A 19,069-nucleotide genomic window follows, 5' to 3' on the forward strand; every position below is an offset into this window, starting at 1 on the left:
TTTTCTTTTTCCTTTGTTAAATCTTTAGTTTTGCTCAGAATTGATTTAATTATTGATTTTGGGTTTTGATTTTATTGTTTGAAATTAATTTGATTAGTATCAAATTGTATTTTAATGATTAAACTTTATACTTTCATATTTTATAAATGTTATAATTTTCAGATTTTGTAAATTTTATAACCTAGGGTTTTTAATTATTGAAAATCATGATTTTAGGGTTTTTAAGAACAATTAATTTAGGGCTTTTATAGTAATGATATTTTGAAATTTTGGTGATTATAACTACTAATTAGTTTAACTTAATTCCAGATTAATTTGAACACGTAAATTCGTTTTTTAATTTTTAGATTTCGGTTCGTTAATATTAATCCCGTTTTAATCCCGATCAGCATCTAAACTCATCCGATTTTGATTAAAAAAAAAAGTAGTGTTTTCCATGTAGAAACAATGTTTTAAGAAAGGCTCACTACTTTTGGTAGTGAGCACCACCCTCTCGTGGCCAATTTCAGCCTCTAAATATGATTTTCGGGTAGTTTTTTATTTTTAACGAAGTTTTTTTTATGCTTAAAATTTATTTTTGAGTTTGATTAATAAAATTAATTATGTTTAAAGTTAATTAAGCATAAATATATGTTTTTATTGAGGTTTTAAGAGGTTTTTCATCATATTATATTGTTGGAAATTACTTGGGTTAATAATATTAACTGTTAGTTGTTTTCTAGGAAGTGATTATTCCCTAGGAGAATTTTAAGTGATTAAAAGTGGCACAAAGAATTGTTTATACGAGGTACGTACATGTCTACTTCGTTGTAAGTAGTATCATGTTTAAGTACCAAAAAGGAAAGAACTTAGTTTCATGATTAGAAAACACTTGGATGGAAATTGTTTGGTTATATATTTAATTAATTCATGTATTTATGTTTATGAGGCATGTTTTGGTGGATTAATTATGCTTGTATGGAAGTATGGATGCAAGTATGTTGAATTATATTGGATTAATTGTTTGTATAGAATGTTGATACAAGCATATTTTATTGGATTGGTTTGTTAACCACATTTGGATTATTAAAGGATTGGAATTGAATGGTTTAAGTGGAATGAATTTACTAATTATTCCACAAGGTTATTATTATTTATTTATTACTCAATCATAACTTGTTAGTATGTTGAGTAAAGGTGGATTAAGCCGAAATGGCTGGTGAGTTGACTATGTTCAACAATTTTGGATTATTTGGAAGTTTAATGGAATTAAAGGTCAATTTATGATGTGATCACCATTGTCCTAAATAAGATTTAAAGTGAATTGATGTATGATTGTTATGTATGGTCTACTTGAATGAGTCGGAGATTAATTAAAATTGTAATCACGTAAAGTGAAACATGGATGAGCAATAAAACTCTAGAAAGTGTGCACTTCTAGAGTATTGACAATTATGGGTTGGGGTACACGGTGGTAGCCCGTGGCTTTTCGAGGCTTGTTTGATCAACATGTCCTCTTCTCTTTTGGTATTTACATTTTATTTTATAATGAAAGTTAGATGGGATCCTAGACTAACTTTATAAGAATGGAGTCGTGCCCATTCTTGCATCGCGCTAAACTTTTATTTCAAATGGTCATTTGGGACCAAAATGATTTGGTGGATTGGACAACCTCGTCTATTGCTTACTCCAAACTAAATAAATTAAATAAAATATAGAGTCAAGTGTTTGGAATTAATTAGTAAGTATGTTGAGTTAATTGAATTGTTTAAGTGTAGAGTCTTGATTAATGAATTCGTGTGGTATGTTTATTTACTTCAATTAGTTGAGCATGATAAGTTTTGTGCGTTGTAGCTTGTATGTACTCAGCTTTGCTGATTGCGTGCTTTTGTGTGCTTTCTTCTGGTCATGGCCTTCGCCTTTCAATGACCCTGTGATGATCCAATTATTACACTTGTATTATTGGGGAGCAGTATGCACAAGTTAGCTTGATGATGTGAAGTTCAGGGTTTTGACAAACGCATTGTCAAGGGATTGGTGTGATTGAGAGTATTCGATTCTTGTGTTGAACTTATTTATGCTTTGCTATTTCGTTTATGTCTTGAATTTTGATTATTGGTTTGGTTTTAAATAAGGGCCTTTATCGTTCCAATTTGTAAGCTTTGGCTTATTCGTTTTCTGAACTATGTTATTTTAAAGACTTAAGTTTGATAAAAGCCTTAACGTTTTAACATGTGGCAGTAACATGCCAATGGTTCTCCACTATTTTATTTAAATTAAGTGGTTTGGAAAAGAGAGAATTATTGGGATGTTACAATTGTGGTCGCATAAGCCCATCCAGCCGTGGTATTAGCACATCTAATGCAACGGCTGATACAACCATCGCACTAGCCAATTAGCCATCCTTTTTAGAGAATACACGTACAAGTCGTTGCATTAGGCTTACCTGATACAACGGTAGTAAAATGGCCGTCGCATTAGCTTATTTTTTACCGTGGCATTTGATAAAACATGTAGTAGTGCATATCTTAATTAAGAAACGATGCACAAATCAATCACTCAATGAGTTGATTCATGACATGCTCTCACAACATTTTGTTGGCGATTGGGTGGGATAATTGTTATTGATTTCGGAATAGAAGCTTAGTGTTGGCAGCCCCTAATCAATGAGCCAATCCCCAATGATTAAAGTGTGCTATGATTATGCATGATGCAATGTTGCTTGTTTGGTTTTACTTTTGTGAAAAAGGAAGATATTCTGCGTTCAAGTCTCGCTCTCTAACCAGAGATTATCCAAGTTAATTCCCGTTACAACCCATAGGCAACCTAGTGTTGGAAACCTTGAACCATAACTACGAACAAATCTTGTAACCTCTAAGTGCCTAGTGGAGTCGCCACTGTAAGGAGGGTGTTCCCATTGTAGGGGATCCTTCTCCTTAGATGCCCATGGCCCTTTAAAAGCCTGGGACTTTACACTTATTAGGGTGTATTAGGATTTGAATTCCTGACTATTTGGGGGACCTTAAATTAGAATTGATTCTATCATCACGCTTTTTTGTAAGAAACGAGTAGTGAGTCGCCAATGAGTTTTAGGAAAACTCATAAACCTCGTTCATGCCTTTCTCCCAAGTATTGTTCAAGGGATAGTTAACACGAATCATAAGTTTACCCATGCCCAAATTGGTGTACATAAACCAGAAATGAGTTCGGGAGCGAGGGTACTAAAATAACGTTACTTTTAGGGAGGAATCGCTATTCTAGCCCTAGTGCGGTCTCTACTAGCTCTTCCTTTTTCACAATTTCATCACAAACAATATACGCAACGTGATACCTAAAACTAAGTTAGTTGATTTATTTACACGCGTTAATCATGTAGGAATTACATTGCAAAAGTCGTTATTCTAATATTCGTGAAAGAACAATAAATAAACAAGATTCAAGTGACAAAACAATAATTAATTATTCAAATTCTAGTCTTGATTAACGAAACAGTACTATGTAAATTAATTAATTAAAAGTTTGTTTAAAGTGATCAAATAACACTAAATAATCAATTAAAGTTATTTAAACAATAAAAGAAAAGTGATTTATCTAAGTGCTTAGGAAACTAACCGTTTTTCTTTTATGCTTAGATCTCCGTCTTAGATTTTATGGACCTTTTTTCTTCTTTGTACTTCCAAGGGCTTCAATGGATGGATTAGGGTTGAAGAGTAGTTGGGAAGAAAGAGGGAAAAGTAGAATGATAGTAAGAGGGTTTGAGAGATTAGGGATTTCAGAAATTTAGGGTTTTTAATTCTGATTTTATGTCTCTTTAGAGCTGTGCAAAGACCCCTTTTTATAGGCGTAGGAATCTCGGTTTAGGGTTTTAGAGCCGCGGCGTCAGGTGGCGCGCGCAACTCTCTGAGTCACGTTGGGTGCCGCGCGAGTTGCGCTGATTTGCAGTTTGCCTTATACGAAAACGCGTTTTTAAAACTTCCATAACTTTTGATTGCGAAGTCGGATTTAGGTGTGTAAGATATCATTGGAAAGCTCTAGATGTCTACTTTCCAATTTCGTTGAAATTAGCATTTTTTTTTTATCTATTATGGATCAAAAGTTATGGCCGTTGGAGTGCAAGGGTGTCAGTTTTGGGCCCGGTTTAGTGTTTTGATCATAACTTCTTCGTTTCGGCTCGAAATTTGGCTTATAATATACCGTTAGAAATCTCTTTGAAAGGGCTATCCATTTGTATAGGCCTTCCACGGGAATTTGATGGTGGGTTTATCTGTTTGGCTCGATTTTCAACAATGTAGGTTCCATTGGATCCAATCATTGCATTTGACGCATTTGGGTCTGTTATTAATCAAGTTTAAACATGTATGAACACGTTTTAGGCCTAATTAGAAATCTGACAAGGCTCTAAGATAAATTGGTCTCAAATATGGGTTTTAACTTACTTCAGAATACTTTTCGTAGTCCACAAACACTTCAACTTTGATCTAGCATGAAGAACGGGTTTTTGTAACTTCATCGCACTTCCTTTTCGGGACAAGAGGCCAAAAGTAGGTGTCTACAACCAACACTTTTCATCATCAAAAGAGGAGAGTTAGAGGAAGGATTCGGAAACGAAGCAAGAGTCCGCAACCTGATTATGCATGTCCTATCATTATTAAATCTAGTTTTCATGCAGGTATGAAGAGGAAGGGTGGTACGTTCGGAAGTCTCTTCGATCATCCAAAGAAGAAACTTAACAATAGTTTATGTGTTTGTATTTCTAATTTTAAGTATTGTTGTAATAGTTGTATGTCGTGTAAGACTACACAAAATCTAGCAAGTATGACTAGAGATAAGTAGTAGTCTCGTGTTTTAAATGGTTACTCTGTTGTAACCAAAAAAAAAAAAAGGTTGAAATTAGACACATCCAGACCCGACTCGAACACCCAAATTAACACCTGTACGCTGTACCAATAGTTAGTTTAGTAACATAACGATACAAAATGACTAAACTACCCTTGGTAGTGGTAAATAGACCTGCTACCGGGTAGTACTGTAGCTGTATGAGTGTATGTCGTGTTTCTTAATGTACCTCCTAGATCTTTTCTTTTTTCCCCTATAGATCTATTTCACATTTGCGCTGGTTCGTTGCACTCACCCTTTTTCTCTCTCCTCCATTGGAGCGTACTCTCAATTCTCCATTGAAGCGACTTGCGAGCTTTCTCTCCTCCATTGAAATAGCTTCTGAGGTAATATGTTTGTTTTAACCATCGAATAATATCAATTACACAATTCAGTGTTAATAGTTCAATTTTAATTGTCGGTTTTTAGTCAATTTAGGGTTCTTCTAATTTGAATGATTGGACTATTGGTTATATGTACTTAAGTTGTGAGAGATTATAGCTAGCGATCTTGTTGCTAATTTTGCTATTCGTATTTCTTAAGTGAGAAGAATTTGTGAATTTTCGAGTTACTTTGATGATTCAGTCAACTTTGGTTGCTATTGTGTTTCAAGCTTTTGCTTGTAAAACTCGAAACCATGAACATGTTCCTTTTCTGCTGCCCTAGTCACTGGGACAACTATAACTGGTGGGAAATTGTTTCAGAGTTTCAATATAATTCTCTGTGATTTTGGGTTCTCAAATTAAATTTTCAACTGAACTGGAGATTCAAATTTTTGGGTACCTTTCAAATGTTGTGGTCTTGTAATTTGAGTAAAAAATACAAACTTTTGAAGAAATTGAACATAATATTAAGAATTTAACAAAGTTACGAAATTATTACATAGAGGACATTGGGTCACACTCTCATGTCGTTTGCTTCAATGTTTGTAATGATATTATATAAGGCCAAAGCATATGAATGGTGTGGGGCGTTGGATATGATAACATAAAGTAGAAATATTAGATTGAAATCAACATTAATTACACAATTGACGTGTAATTTTGGCATGCATTCCCAAATTAATACCATTTTAGGAAATATTGTATATGGTTATCTAATGCCCTTGGGCATTTGTTAGCAAGATCCAATATATAATACTAATACAATACTTCTGTCACTGAATTCTTCTATTACAGGCAACTTTCTTTGATTGGCTGGTTATCTAGGTGGAGGTTCAATTTATAACAGCATAAGAACTTCATAGTTCTGTCTTTCTGAAAAATTGGTGCTTTGCATGTTATGTTGGCTGGCTGGTAGCGGTTTTTCTTGACGTCGAATATGGTGCATTTTCTTGCTACTATTTCTGTGCTGAAATCCTCATGGTATTTTGGAATGAGATTGAATACTTGTTGATGACTTACGCTAAGATAGAGTTCTGGATACTTGAAAACTTAACATGGAACCTCAAAACGAGTTCAAACAAATGTACCACAATTATGGAGCAGCAGGTAATGAAGAAGTTCATCCTGTCTCTGAGAGGTTTATGCAAGATGCTACAAACTGCATAAACATGAACATGAGACCTCCAGAGAGTAGTGCATCAGAAGTCAAGCCAGTTCATAATTTTTCCATACAGACAGGAGAGGAATTTGCTCTCGAGTTTATGCGTGACCGTGTCCACTCGCGCAAACCTGCTGTCTCAAATGCAGTTAATGATCCACATGGTGCTACAAGTTATATGGATCTTAAAGGTATGTTAGGCATTAGGCATACTGGGTCTGAAAGTGGGTCAGATGTATCTATGCTTACACTATCGGAAAAAGGCCCGAAAGAGTTTGAAAGAAAAAACCCATCATTTAATGAGGGGAAAATTACACATGGGTCAATGCAGACAATACGCCAGAATTCCTCAGCTTATGGAAGTAGTCGAGGTTTGCATGGCTATGCTTCATCTGGAACATCAGATAGTTCATCAGGGAAGATAAAGGTACTCTGCAGCTTTGGAGGTAAAATTTTACCTCGTCCGAGTGATGGGAGGCTTCGATATGTTGGGGGTGAGACACGTATAATTCGTATAAACAAAGATATTTCTTGGCAGGAGCTTAAGCAGAAAACATCTGCAATGTTAGATTGCCCTCATACCATTAAGTATCAGCTTCCAGGGGAAGATCTCGATGCTCTGGTGTCAGTGTCAAGTGACGAGGATCTGCAGAATATGATGGAAGAGGGTAATGTTTTGGGAAATGGAGAAGCAATGAAAAAACTCAGGCTATTTCTGTTAACCTCAAGTGATTTGGAGGAAGCTCATTATAGTTTGAGTGGCGGAGATGTGGATTCTGAGTTTCAGTATGTTGTTGCTTTGAATTGCATGGAGATGGGAAGTAGAAAACACTCAGGCATGCATGATATAACAGGCTCTTCAGCAAATGATTTAGATTCATTAATGGGTCATAATGCTGACAGGGGTATTAACAACGTAGCAGGTGCAGTTGGAGTAAGCAGTTCATCTCATGGTGGAGGTGCTGTTCCATCAACAGGAATACCACCTTCACAACCAGTTGTACCTGGAACTTCCAGCAGTCATTTGCCCCATCCTCATCAGTTTCAAGGACAAGCGATTCACCTTGAAGAATTTAAGGGGTATTCACTGCACGGTGGTCATGATGTTCATCCCTCTGCACACTTGACCCGAGAGGCAAGTAATACTATTACGTCACAGCATGGAATGTCAACACATCTTCAGAAAACGATAGATGCTCAGGTATGTTAAAACAAATTTCAATATGTAGTTTAAACACTGTTATGGAAGAGAAAACGATAGCTGAAGATTATGTCCACAAATTAACTGATTATTATAATTGATTCACCCCTCTAAGCTTGATAATATTTTTTCACAATCTCATCAGGGTGACACAAAGGGTAATCTTCCTACTGAAGAAGCATCTGGATCTACTTTCAACAATGCTGTAGTGAAAGATTTCTCTGAGTTACCACCAAAAGGTGAAAAAAGACACAAGGAACATAGCCAGACCTCTCAGTCTGATGCTGTGCATTTACCACGGGTTTTAGAGCCGAACAATCTTGAAAATTCGCACCCTTTTGACTATGAATGTGCTTCTGAACATGCTCACTCAGAACCTAATTCATTAAATATGAATCACAATGAATTTTCTGCAGCCTCCAGGCCTTATCTCTCAGTGAACATACCTAGGGAGCAGGGAGAGCTGCTGAGCCGGCTAACTAAGTCTGATGACTCCCTTAATGCTCAGTTTCTCATGTCACATTCACATACTTCAGCAGTTCAGGAGGATCCAGTCCCAAAGTCATCTGGAATTTCACAAAATAGGAATGTGGTGGCTGAGTCAGCCATGCGTACCGACTCTAGAGTGGTTGACAGTGAAGGAGTTAAATATTCAGCAGATAAAGACAGTGTATCAACAGCACGTGAAGCCAATCCATTTGTTGAACATAACTCGGAAACATCTCTCCCAAACGATAATCATAGGGGACACCTTGTTGATAGAGGTGAAGTTGAGCAGGCACGTACTGATGCTAGCAAACCATCTAACAGTGAGCAACATGATCGTGCTTCTACTCTTGCTGAGCACAAAAGAGCAGATGGAACTGGCCAAAGTTCCACCGGTAATGTTGATGAGAGTATCCTTATAGATATTAATGACCGCTTTCCTCGTGATTTGCTATCAGATATGTTCTCGAAGGCTATTTTATCTGAGGAATTATCTAGCATTAATTTGCCGCATGATGGGGCTGGCTTGAGCATGAATATTGAAAATCATGAACCGAAGCATTGGTCTTTCTTTCAAAATCTGGCTAAGGATGATTTTCGGAAAGATGTTTCTTTGATGGATCAGGATCATCCTATTTATTCATCTGGACTTGCCAAAGTTGATGGAGAAGGTCCTGGTGTTTACCAGTTTACACCTTTATCAACAGATGGGATTTCTTCCAGTAATGTTGATTCCCACATGTTTAGTGAATATGATCACATAGAGTTGCCTGATACTGCTTTGGCTGATCAGGTAGTCTCTACATCAGATTATAACCCCTCCTTGCAGCCAAAATGTAGTGAAGCTGGCCAATATGATGGTGTTGGGGCTCCATACTCGGATTACGAGGTATATTAATGTGTTGTTAATTTATTATTATGAGATGTGATTGGATGTTGACAAATAAGTTTTCCTAACCAATTTAATATTGGCAGGAAGCTAAACATGAGACAAAGTATGTAGGTCTTCCTCCTCTAGGGCCTCTTGTGGACTTTGACATTAGCACCTTGCAGGTATCATCTTGTCTTTACATGTATAAATATTACTTGTTTTATTATTATTAGTTGTAATAGTTTGTTTGATTTGATTAGAAGCTAAAATTCTGTTACGTAATTTACAAATCCTTGGATTGAGCAAATCTGTTTGGTAAGGAAGAACTCTAAGTACACCAAGATTCTTGTTGACAGTTTTTAGTTAATCCTATTTTCTTGTATTGAAGTGAAATTTATTTCTTAAGATAAAAGAAATTAAGTTTAAATAGAGAATAGTCTAAAAAAATTGAGCTCACAACCACTATACTTTATGCTGCTCTCACTTTATTATCTGAAATCTCGTAATGGCTTTATCCTATTCCTAACTATTGTTATTTATAAAAATTAAACTGTCAATTGAGAATTCATTCTCCACTAATGAATTTGTAGTGTTGCATTTTACTGGTTGAAATTTTGTTCCTTTGGTGGAGTAGAAATGTACGAAGTATATTATTGATCGGCTAGGAAGAATTAAAAATGTCAACATTGTTATAATGGAAGAAGCTTTCTTGTGATGTGGGTCGTAATTGCATCAGATTATAGACATCCTTCTAGTAATATATACTTCGTAAGTTCGTATTTATCCCCTCGTGTGTGTGTGTGTGTACACGTGCATGATTGTTTTATGACCAGCTATAATGGCTAGCATTATAATGTAATATTTTATTCTTATCCACATGTTTACATGGTATGGAGCTCACTTAAATGCTATACATAAATTGCTTACCTTATTAATGAGGAGGCTGACTGGCTCTCTCCTAAATCCCAAAAGAGAGCTTGGGAATTTAGATATGTATTGCCTCTTGAGAAAGTCTTGTAAAGCCCTCCTTATTGTTGATTTCTAATATTAGAGTCATGAGGCCCTTGGTATCTTCCAGTTAAAATACTTGTGTGTGGAAATATTTTTACTTTACCCCTGAAATTTTGCCATTACAGATTTTTTTTATTTTTATTTTTATTTTGCAGTTTGCATGTTACCTTGATTATATGTGCAGGATTATATAAATCACCCTACATTTGCCTTTTGCGTTACTTTTACTGTTAAAATGTTATGTCATTGTAGGATCTTTTAAATTAAATGAACTTTCAAATTAAATAAGCTTTACCCTTTTTCAATGCCCCCTTCCTGACATTGCCTTCTCCATTCCCCGCCACCTTTCCCTATCCCCACGGAACCCACCGTTCTTCACCCGACCTCAACCCTCATTGTGGATCTTTTTGAAAGCAATGAACCCCTTAGACTACTTTGCACTTTCAGTAGGAACCCCAAAACTGATTCCCAATGCCCAAACTGCTTCCCTCTTTCCATCGTTCCTTTCCGTCATTCCTCATTTTCAGTTTTACCCACAAATACAGCTTCTCTCTTACTTTGTGGGAGCTTATTATCCAGCTACTCCTAAACTGAAAAAAGTTACTTGTATGGGGGTAAATTCTAACGTGCTCAATGAAGGTAGTTAGGTAGTTTCCCATTGGGCAAACTCCCTTACCCTGATTTTTTCTTTTGGACCTTATAGTTTTGTACCTGAGGGCATTGAGGAAGCTTAGCCAACCTCAAATTATGAGGAGGGCTGCTTGTTTTATTTCATGACAAAATAGTTCTTTTGAATTCAGATCATCTCATTCGTTAAAGACTCTTGTTTGGTTCCTTCTTTTAAGAGACCCCTCTTGATCTGGGCAGCGTCTTTCAGAATCTGAAGTCCTTGATATTTGTTGAAGACGACATAGATTGTGTTTGAGTTGGGTTTCTAACTTTCATCTGTCTGACTGTGATACGTAACCATAACCTGTGCTCAAGGGTATGAGAGTATCTTTGAGTTTTTATATGTTTCTGTTCTTGTTTACAATCTAGCTTTTATTGCGTCATCAAACGAAGATGCTGAGGATGCAGATTGAAAAAACTCTCAAATGGGCCCGACATCATCATCTTGCCCCTGGCTGTCACTCTCTCACCCGACTCCCCCTCCCCCCCCCCCCCCTCCTTATTGACCAGCAGGGGACTGACCACATTAACTGATTGTTACCCACTGGTGCAACTGTCTATTACCTGCAGTTGAATTTTTAAAAATAACCACCAAGTAGTCTAGGTATAACCACTTTTGGTATCTTCTTCCTCTCATTCTCCCTGTTGCTGTTCGCCATCACACATGGACCACCCAATAGTTATTGTCGTGCTTCTCTTGTTCTCCACTGCCATTCATTTTTTTGCTGTTGTGCTTCCCTTTTCTCCACTGTCATTCATTCTTTGCTTTGCTCTCTCTCTTTCTGTCTGGTGGGAATGTGTTTGTGCCTGTTTGTGCTGGTGTGTAACTGGTTCAAGCATAAAGGCAACTAAGGTAAAAGAGAATTAAAAATGGAAAAAGGGAGGGGTATTTGACTTCTTTCTCTTGATTGAAAATTTGAGATTCTGAAGTTCAATTCTCAAACCTTGTGAAGGTTGTGAACAAATTTTTTTCTAGGAACTGTATGTAAATGGCGAGTATGTATAAATTTTCTTAATATATCTTTAATGATAAGTTTAAGTACTATATTGGTCCTCAACTTCCACAATTAATTTGCCAAGCTGTGGTGGGTTGGTTTTGTGGAAATCAATTTCCTTTTCCAATTATCAACAGTGTTAGTCTTCATATATACCACTTAAATATAATGCATTTTTCTTGCAAAGCTTTGTCAATCCTGGTGAAGTGATTCTGAGTCTTCTCACACTCTTGTTAAGCATATTTGTCTTAAAATATTGAAAGTCATTTAAATTGAGTATGTGTGTTCACTTCCGTATCAATCAATCAATCAAAGCCTTAACCCCCACTTATGGGATTAAGGCTTTCATTGATTGATTGATAGTGTGTTTGCTTCCATATTTACTGGCTAGTAGATTGAGATTTAGTGGTACAGGTTGATAGTGTTGTGTCAGTGCATCTGTTTTGCTTCTGGAATGACTCCCTTTAATTGTTTTTCCTGTTCTTGCAGATTATAAAAAATGATGACCTTGAAGAGCTTAGAGAACTGGGTTCTGGAACTTTTGGCACTGTGTATCATGGAAAATGGAGGGGAACAGATGTTGCTATTAAGCGAATAAAGAAAAGTTGTTTTACCGGTCGTTCATCAGAGCAAGAACGATTGGTAATTTTTCTATATTCCTAAATTTTTATTAGTCAATATTTTGTACCTTCTTCCATTTTAATTTGCCTACGGATAATAATGATTCCCATACTTTGAAAATAAAATTTGTGGCATAGCTCTATTCTAAAGTTTCCAAAATGTAGAGAGAGTGTTTTTTCCCACCTTATTATAACAAAGCTTATATATGGATATTAATTAATCCTCTCTACTACTAAACCATTAACAAAATTACAATCATCACACATAGATGTACTTGGTAGGGAACACAGGGTCTTGGGAGGGTTTTATGCAATTTTAGATGTACTTAGTCAAAGCCTTGTCTTAATAGTCAAAACTGGAAGAGTTTCTGTAAGACTGACATAACAATTTCTTCTTCTTCTTACTAAGTTGGATGTAAGATACCTCTTATGCTTCTAATTTGCATTTATGTTTTGCAATTCTCTTAGACTGTAGAGTTCTGGCATGAAGCTGAAATCCTCTCAAAGCTTCACCATCCAAATGTGGTGGCATTTTATGGCGTTGTTCAAGATGGACCTGGAGGAACATTAGCCACAGTTACAGAGTTTATGGTTGATGGTTCTTTGCGGCATGTTCTTCTTAGGAAGGACAGGTAGAGATTCTGGCCCTGCTTTAGCTTATGTTTTCAGAAGAGGAGTGACTAACTCCAATATTTTTGTTTGGCTAAAAAGACTGTACTTCACTCTGTAATCTGAAATCTTAAATAAGTTGTCACAAAAAATACAACCTATTCTGTTGTGAGCAGGGATTGGAGTAATTTTATTTAGAGGACTTCCTTGATGATTTATGTATGTATGTTAAATAGCTAAAGGAGCCAGACAATTTATCAATCTTTGGGTTTGGAGTAAAATGGACTAATTATAATGGAAAATAAATTGTTTGGTCTTGGATTTTATTCCGTACCCAAAGATTGATAAATCTTCTTAGGCAGTATCAATCTTATATATCCCACTTTTCTTCTTCAATGTCGTATTATGTAGGCATCTGGACCGCCGCAAGCGACTGATAATTGCAATGGATGCTGCATTTGGAATGGAGTATTTACATTCAAAAAATATTGTGCATTTTGATTTGAAGTGCGACAATTTGCTCGTAAATTTGAAAGATCCTTCACGGCCCATTTGCAAGGTATCTTTATATTTGTAAAAAGCGACAAGTCTTTTTGTTCTCGGGTCCATATGAAGGCAACTTGCATTTTGTATCATCAATTCCTAACAACTTATTATGTCCTGTTCTACCACTAGGTTGGTGATTTTGGTCTATCAAAAATCAAGCGAAACACATTGGTATCTGGTGGAGTAAGAGGAACTCTACCATGGATGGCTCCTGAACTTTTAAATGGAAGTAGCAGTAAGGTCTCCGAGAAGGTAATCCCTTGTTATTTTGGAGAAGCTTTGTGGCCTCGATGAAGTCTACTCTACTTTTGTCAACTCAAACTTCTTCAACATACTCAAACAGTCAAACTAGCACCGAGACACTTTTTTTTTAGGTGTGCTTTCATTGCTTTGTCTTACTGATTACTGTTTTCTGGATCAGGTTGATGTGTTTTCTTTTGGAATTGTACTATGGGAAATCCTCACTGGGGAAGAACCCTATGCAAACATGCATTATGGTGCCATTATAGGTACGTGTACAGTATTCGTCTTTTCAGATTTCCTCCACTAATGATAGTTGCAATTACTGCTGCCTCTTTTCATTAGTGCTTGACACTCTTGTTATCTGAGGCTATGATGTCTTGTTTAGAAATGGCAAAAGGTCTGATTTGGGTTAGGTGTTGCATATTTCAATTCTGATTTGATTACTGATCAGAATAAAGATCTGATCTGGCTCAACTCTGACCCAAATTGGACCCTTTTGACTCAAACTCTGGCCTTTAAATATTGCTACAAAGCTTTCATGGATTTAAGATCTTCCATGATTTTTTATAAAATGATTTGAACGAACTTTTTTTTAAGAAAAAATTACCCTGAATAATCTTAAATTAATAGATCCTCTGTTTTTTTAGTTGTTGCATCAAATTTATAGTCTTTATGACATGTATTTTTTTCGAGAATATCATTAATTTATGTAGTCAACAGAGTTATAATATGTAATTAGTTCAAAATTTCAAATCTAAGTGAACTCAATTAGATCCCATTTAGCTATACCATATCACTCTCTTTTTGAGATTGCCTCATCCCCTTAATCACTCTATCAAGAGTTCGAATTTTCTCTTTAGCATGTGGAATAGTAAATGTAATTTAAGTAGATAGAAATTGTGGGGATTATGCTATCTAAAAAGGAATGGGAGCAATGTTTTGGGGACAACATGAAAGGTAAATGAGGCAATCTTTTAGGGAGGAATAGAGTGAAGTTTAACTGTGCGATTTCTCCTTATGAACTCAATTGTTTGGGCTGGACTCCATTGGAATTTGTGAAGTATCCGATTCTGACCCAACTCTTTGGAGTCAGATAATACTTTGGATTTTGATTCGAATAATTCTTTTTCAGATTCAGCTTTTATTTTTTGCTTCGGATTGTGTCTGAATCTTCAACCCCTAGTCATATTTCCTTCATTTCTATAATTCTTAATATATATATAAAAACTATTTTGTAAATGCATAGTTTCAAAATATAATTTTCTAAACTTTTTTATTTATTAATTAATGTATATATTATTTATTGGTCAAAGTGGTGTGTTGAAAAGTAAAGAAGTCAAAACATTATTGTGAAACAAAAGTAGAATATCTGTGGCAACCAAAGTCTTGTAAGTCATGATTATTGGTAGTATAATAAAGGGTAGTATAATAAAGCTAATCAACCTCTCTCTCTCTCTCTCTCTCTATATATATATATATATATATATATATATATATATATATATATATATATATATATATATATATATATATATATATGAGACTGTGAGCTCATCTCATCTCTGGAAGTGCTTTGTTTCTTTGGCTCATATACTCGATTAGATGGGCATGTGAAAAAAAATTGAAGATCGTATGGATAAAAATATTTTGAATTGAGTTTGTGTTGTGAATGGCTCTGTGATCATTAATGACTTTAACATGCCTATATTATGCCATTTTGTTGAGATTCAGTGTTTTGTTTCTTGGCTGTGCTCTTGTCCATGTGCTTATCTTTGCTGTATTATGGTCTAAAATCTTCCTCTTTCCCTTCTTCCTCTCTGGTAAATGTAGTTCTGAATTTCTGTCGTTTGCGTAGTTTCTTTTTCTATTGGTGAATATATTTATGTTGTTTCCCTTTATCGCTATGTTGAGAAAAAATGGGAGGCGTGGTTGGAGTCGGTGGTGGCACCTATAACAAAGATGCTTTTTCATAATGCAGGGGGAATTGTGAATAACACATTGAGGCCTCCTATTCCCAATTATTGTGATCCCGAGTGGAGAGTGCTAATGGAACAGTGCTGGGCTCCAAATCCTTCGGCTCGGCCTTCATTTACAGAAATTGCAGGCAGATTACGTTCAATGGCTGCTGCATGCCCAACTAAAGCTCCAGGTCCAAAAGCATCTCACTAGTTTTTAATGGCATACATCGATATTGAAATATAAAAGCTTTTCTAAGTACATGTATGTTACACACTTAATTATCAGCTCCCCTCAGTGTATTTTCTGAAGCAGGAGCTATATTCGTAGATACACCGTCAATCTTGTCCTAAATTTCACATTCACTTTGATAATTTGCAGAACCTCGATCATTTATTTTGTACAGAAGTGTGGTTAAACTTATGACAACTTTGCCATTTTCTTGTGTAATCTCCTTTGGCTAGGCACTTATCGATTATTGAGTATATTCAATCAAGTGTATGAATGTGTGTTTTCTTGGAGAAAATCTGTTAGCGTTAAAATGCATAACCAAATTGGGAGTGAGATCTTTTGTATGACCAGCCTGCATTGTTTGATATGTATGTCTTGTAATGTTTTCACCCTTAATGGATTCCTCTTTCTAGTTCCTAGAAGTTAAATAGCTTCTTGTTGAGCTCTCTATTATACCCCCCAATTCTATTTGATCTCCCTAATTGAAATAAGGGAGTAACTAATCAGGGAGTAAATTAAGAAAAGTAAATCTTGATGAGAGAAACAATTTAAATAACCAAGACAAGAAAATTTTGGGAAATTCTCTTAAGCTTTTTATTATTCTCAATAGTAAACACTAAAATATAAATTGTCTTTGGTAATCTACAATTTGTAAAATTAATTCAATGGTAACATTAGTTAAGCATTTTAAGAAAAGGATTAACCATGGTTAATGTTTTAAAAGGGAGGGAAAGAGAAATGTCTAAAATACCCTTTTTAACAAAAAAACCCACCGCCTATTTCTTCCCCTTGCCACCTTTGCCTGGCTAACCCAATTCTTATGCTCCCTATCGCTGCGACACCCTAACAAAGATCCCCTCCCCGGCGCCATATTGAACCTCCTCCCCCTTGCTGCAACGACTAAACCATCCTATCCCCAATAGCCCAGCTACCCCCATTTTTCACCTCCCCTGGTTCGTCGCACTCAAATCCTTCCTCCTCGATGCAGACATCGTGCTAAACACCCCTTGCCTTGTCGCATCTCCCTTCTGCGCATCGAACCACCCATTCCCTTCCAAAAACCCTTCTCCCTCCCCCACGAAACCCGCTAAAACCATCAACCCACCTTCGAAAAACCCTAACCAGCTTTAATACAAAGGTTAATACAAAATCACAATTCAGAATTAATCAAGATGTAAAATAGTCATATTCGTATCAAAAAGCAAATTTCAAAGAGTACGATTTATTCCATTTTGTAAACATGAACAGTTTATTATTTAACACTATCAACAAAAAATGTACTTATGAATATTAAAATTGAACGAAAGTTGTGCTTGAAACGATCAATGATAAGAAAAATATGGAATTATGAAAGTTTTATAATTTTTACAGCTTGTTCGAAAATCTTCTTTGATACGACTGTATGATTTAACAAACCAAAATAAATTCCACAAATATAGAACTATTCTACCAAGATGAAAATAGGTTAATCTCTTTTACATCCCAACACATGCATCCTATTACAAAGATATTACAAATCTACAAGGATTAAGTGAAATAGTTAAATTCAAAGAAAACCAAGTCAAGGCCTTTCCTATTCCCTAGCCCTTTTCTTATACTTCTTTAAAACCTCATCCTTTTTCTTTTCTTGTTTAAGTTGAATAGCCACTTCAGCAGCTGTTTTCTCTACCCGATCTAAAAACCTCACAAACTTAGGAACACATAATTCCACACCTTCGGACGCATTTCTCATAAAAATCGCATAAACTTCGGCAATTTTTTCGTCAACCTCCATCTTTAGTGATTGCGCTCCAGCCTGAATGACCTCCATGATACAGCTACGCATAGCGGAGAAACCCACAAACTTAGTAATAGCAGCATCAAGCTCCTCTGACTCTTGCATCCTTATACATTTTTTTGGACAAAATAATCAATGAAATCGCTTAGCACTAATTTCTACATAAAGTTGATGAAGGTAAATAATCGCGTCGTTAAACGACTACACCTAGATCAAATACAATTTATAACACTCAACTAACCTAATACGAGTATATGGCAAGAAGAGGAGTTGAATGACAGGGAACGATTAAAAACTACCAAATGCTATCAACAACTAAGCTAGTCCGGGATAAGGGAAGGTAAACTAAAGGTCTAAACAAACTAAAACTAGAGATAAAACATTAAGGGAAATGGTCTAGGATTAGCAATCACTCAAGCATAACAAAGACATAGAAGTTGAATTAATTATGAACTAAACATACTCGAATATTGAAGTAAGGTCCAATCTAACCGCCTTCCGGGGTTAATCAGCTTCTCTTAACATTGCCTCTATGTTTCCACACTAGAACCATATATTGGGAGGTACTATTAAATAACAATCGATAATAATGAACCTTAACTAAGTCAACTTCCGTTCCTTGTTAGCAAAGATTCACCTTTAATCAACCAACAATGTGCACTTGCAAGAAGATTAAAGAATATCAAGCATATAAAGACTTTAATCACAAATAAATCAATTCTAAACCTAGAACATGCTCAAGATCCAACTACACCACAACCATCCCCTTAATGGGGAAATTGCTCACTAATCATGATAATAACAAGATTAATCAACAAATAATCAAGAATCAACATGATTAACAAGCAATACCAACAACAAAAATAACAATCAAAAGAAAGCAATAAAAATAGAGGAGAGAGAGTTAGAGATTCTCATTGATTGAAGATGTAAATCTATAGAAAAGATGATCAATTTCTTTTTCAAAATCCAAGTTCAACAATGGTGAAACCCTCACTTTCTCTCTCTAAATTACCCTAATCCTAAGCTAAACCTAGAGAGAGAAGCTCTCTTAAAAACTAATTAGAGAGTGGAATAATTGATAATTGAAAGTTTAGAGAAAATAACCCAAAAAGGGGTATTTATATACAAGCCAAAATAAAAGAAAATAAAAAGAAAATAAAACTAAATAAAATAAATAAAAATAACAAAACTAAAAAACTAAAAAGAAAAATAAAATGGAAAACATAACAAAAGCCCCCAAAAAAACCATCAGACCCACGAATTCCCTCCTCTTCGTGGCTGCTCTAAATCGCAATATCAACTCCATCCTCACCACCGTACATCAACATTATCATCATCAATCAGACGGCTATTGTTGCAGCTTACTCATCTCCATCAATCGTGGCCATTGAAGCTCATTAATTATCATGTGCGAAGCTCGTGATATGGTTCAATAAGAACCCAGAAATGCGCGCT

At 35.6% G+C, this 19,069-nt stretch overlaps 1 protein-coding gene across 1 annotated transcript; it reads left to right on the top strand.

Moving 5' to 3' along the window:
• The first annotated feature begins 5,045 nt into the window (after window positions 1-5,045).
• LOC145593562 (RAF-like serine/threonine-protein kinase 20) lies at window positions 5,046-16,053 on the top strand. The gene is made up of 10 exons (XM_081649830.1): window positions 5,046-5,201; window positions 6,033-7,597; window positions 7,743-8,972; window positions 9,059-9,136; window positions 12,119-12,271; window positions 12,718-12,881; window positions 13,270-13,417; window positions 13,534-13,656; window positions 13,826-13,913; window positions 15,626-16,053. Exons 2-10 carry the CDS (start codon window positions 6,293-6,295, stop codon window positions 15,814-15,816), a joined length of 3,480 nt encoding a protein of 1,159 aa, XP_081505956.1. The 5' UTR covers window positions 5,046-5,201; window positions 6,033-6,292; the 3' UTR covers window positions 15,817-16,053.
• The last annotated feature ends 3,016 nt before the right edge of the window (window positions 16,054-19,069 follow it).

The sequence above is a fragment of the Chenopodium album genome, chromosome 19, assembly GCF_948465745.1.
Source record: "Chenopodium album chromosome 19, dcCheAlbu1.1, whole genome shotgun sequence".
Classification (NCBI taxonomy): Eukaryota; Viridiplantae; Streptophyta; class Magnoliopsida; order Caryophyllales; family Amaranthaceae; genus Chenopodium; species Chenopodium album.

Bases quoted from the DNA above. Each gene is read 5' to 3' on its own strand.
- LOC145593562 (XM_081649830.1), top strand. From the start codon at position 6,293: ATGGAACCTCAAAACGAGTTCAAACAAATGTACCACAATTATGGAGCA. The intron at 8,973-9,058 runs GTATATTAATGT...TAATATTGGCAG, and splicing joins CTCCATACTCGGATTACGAG to GAAGCTAAACATGAGACAAA. The intron at 13,914-15,625 runs GTACGTGTACAG...TTCATAATGCAG, and splicing joins GCATTATGGTGCCATTATAG to GGGGAATTGTGAATAACACA.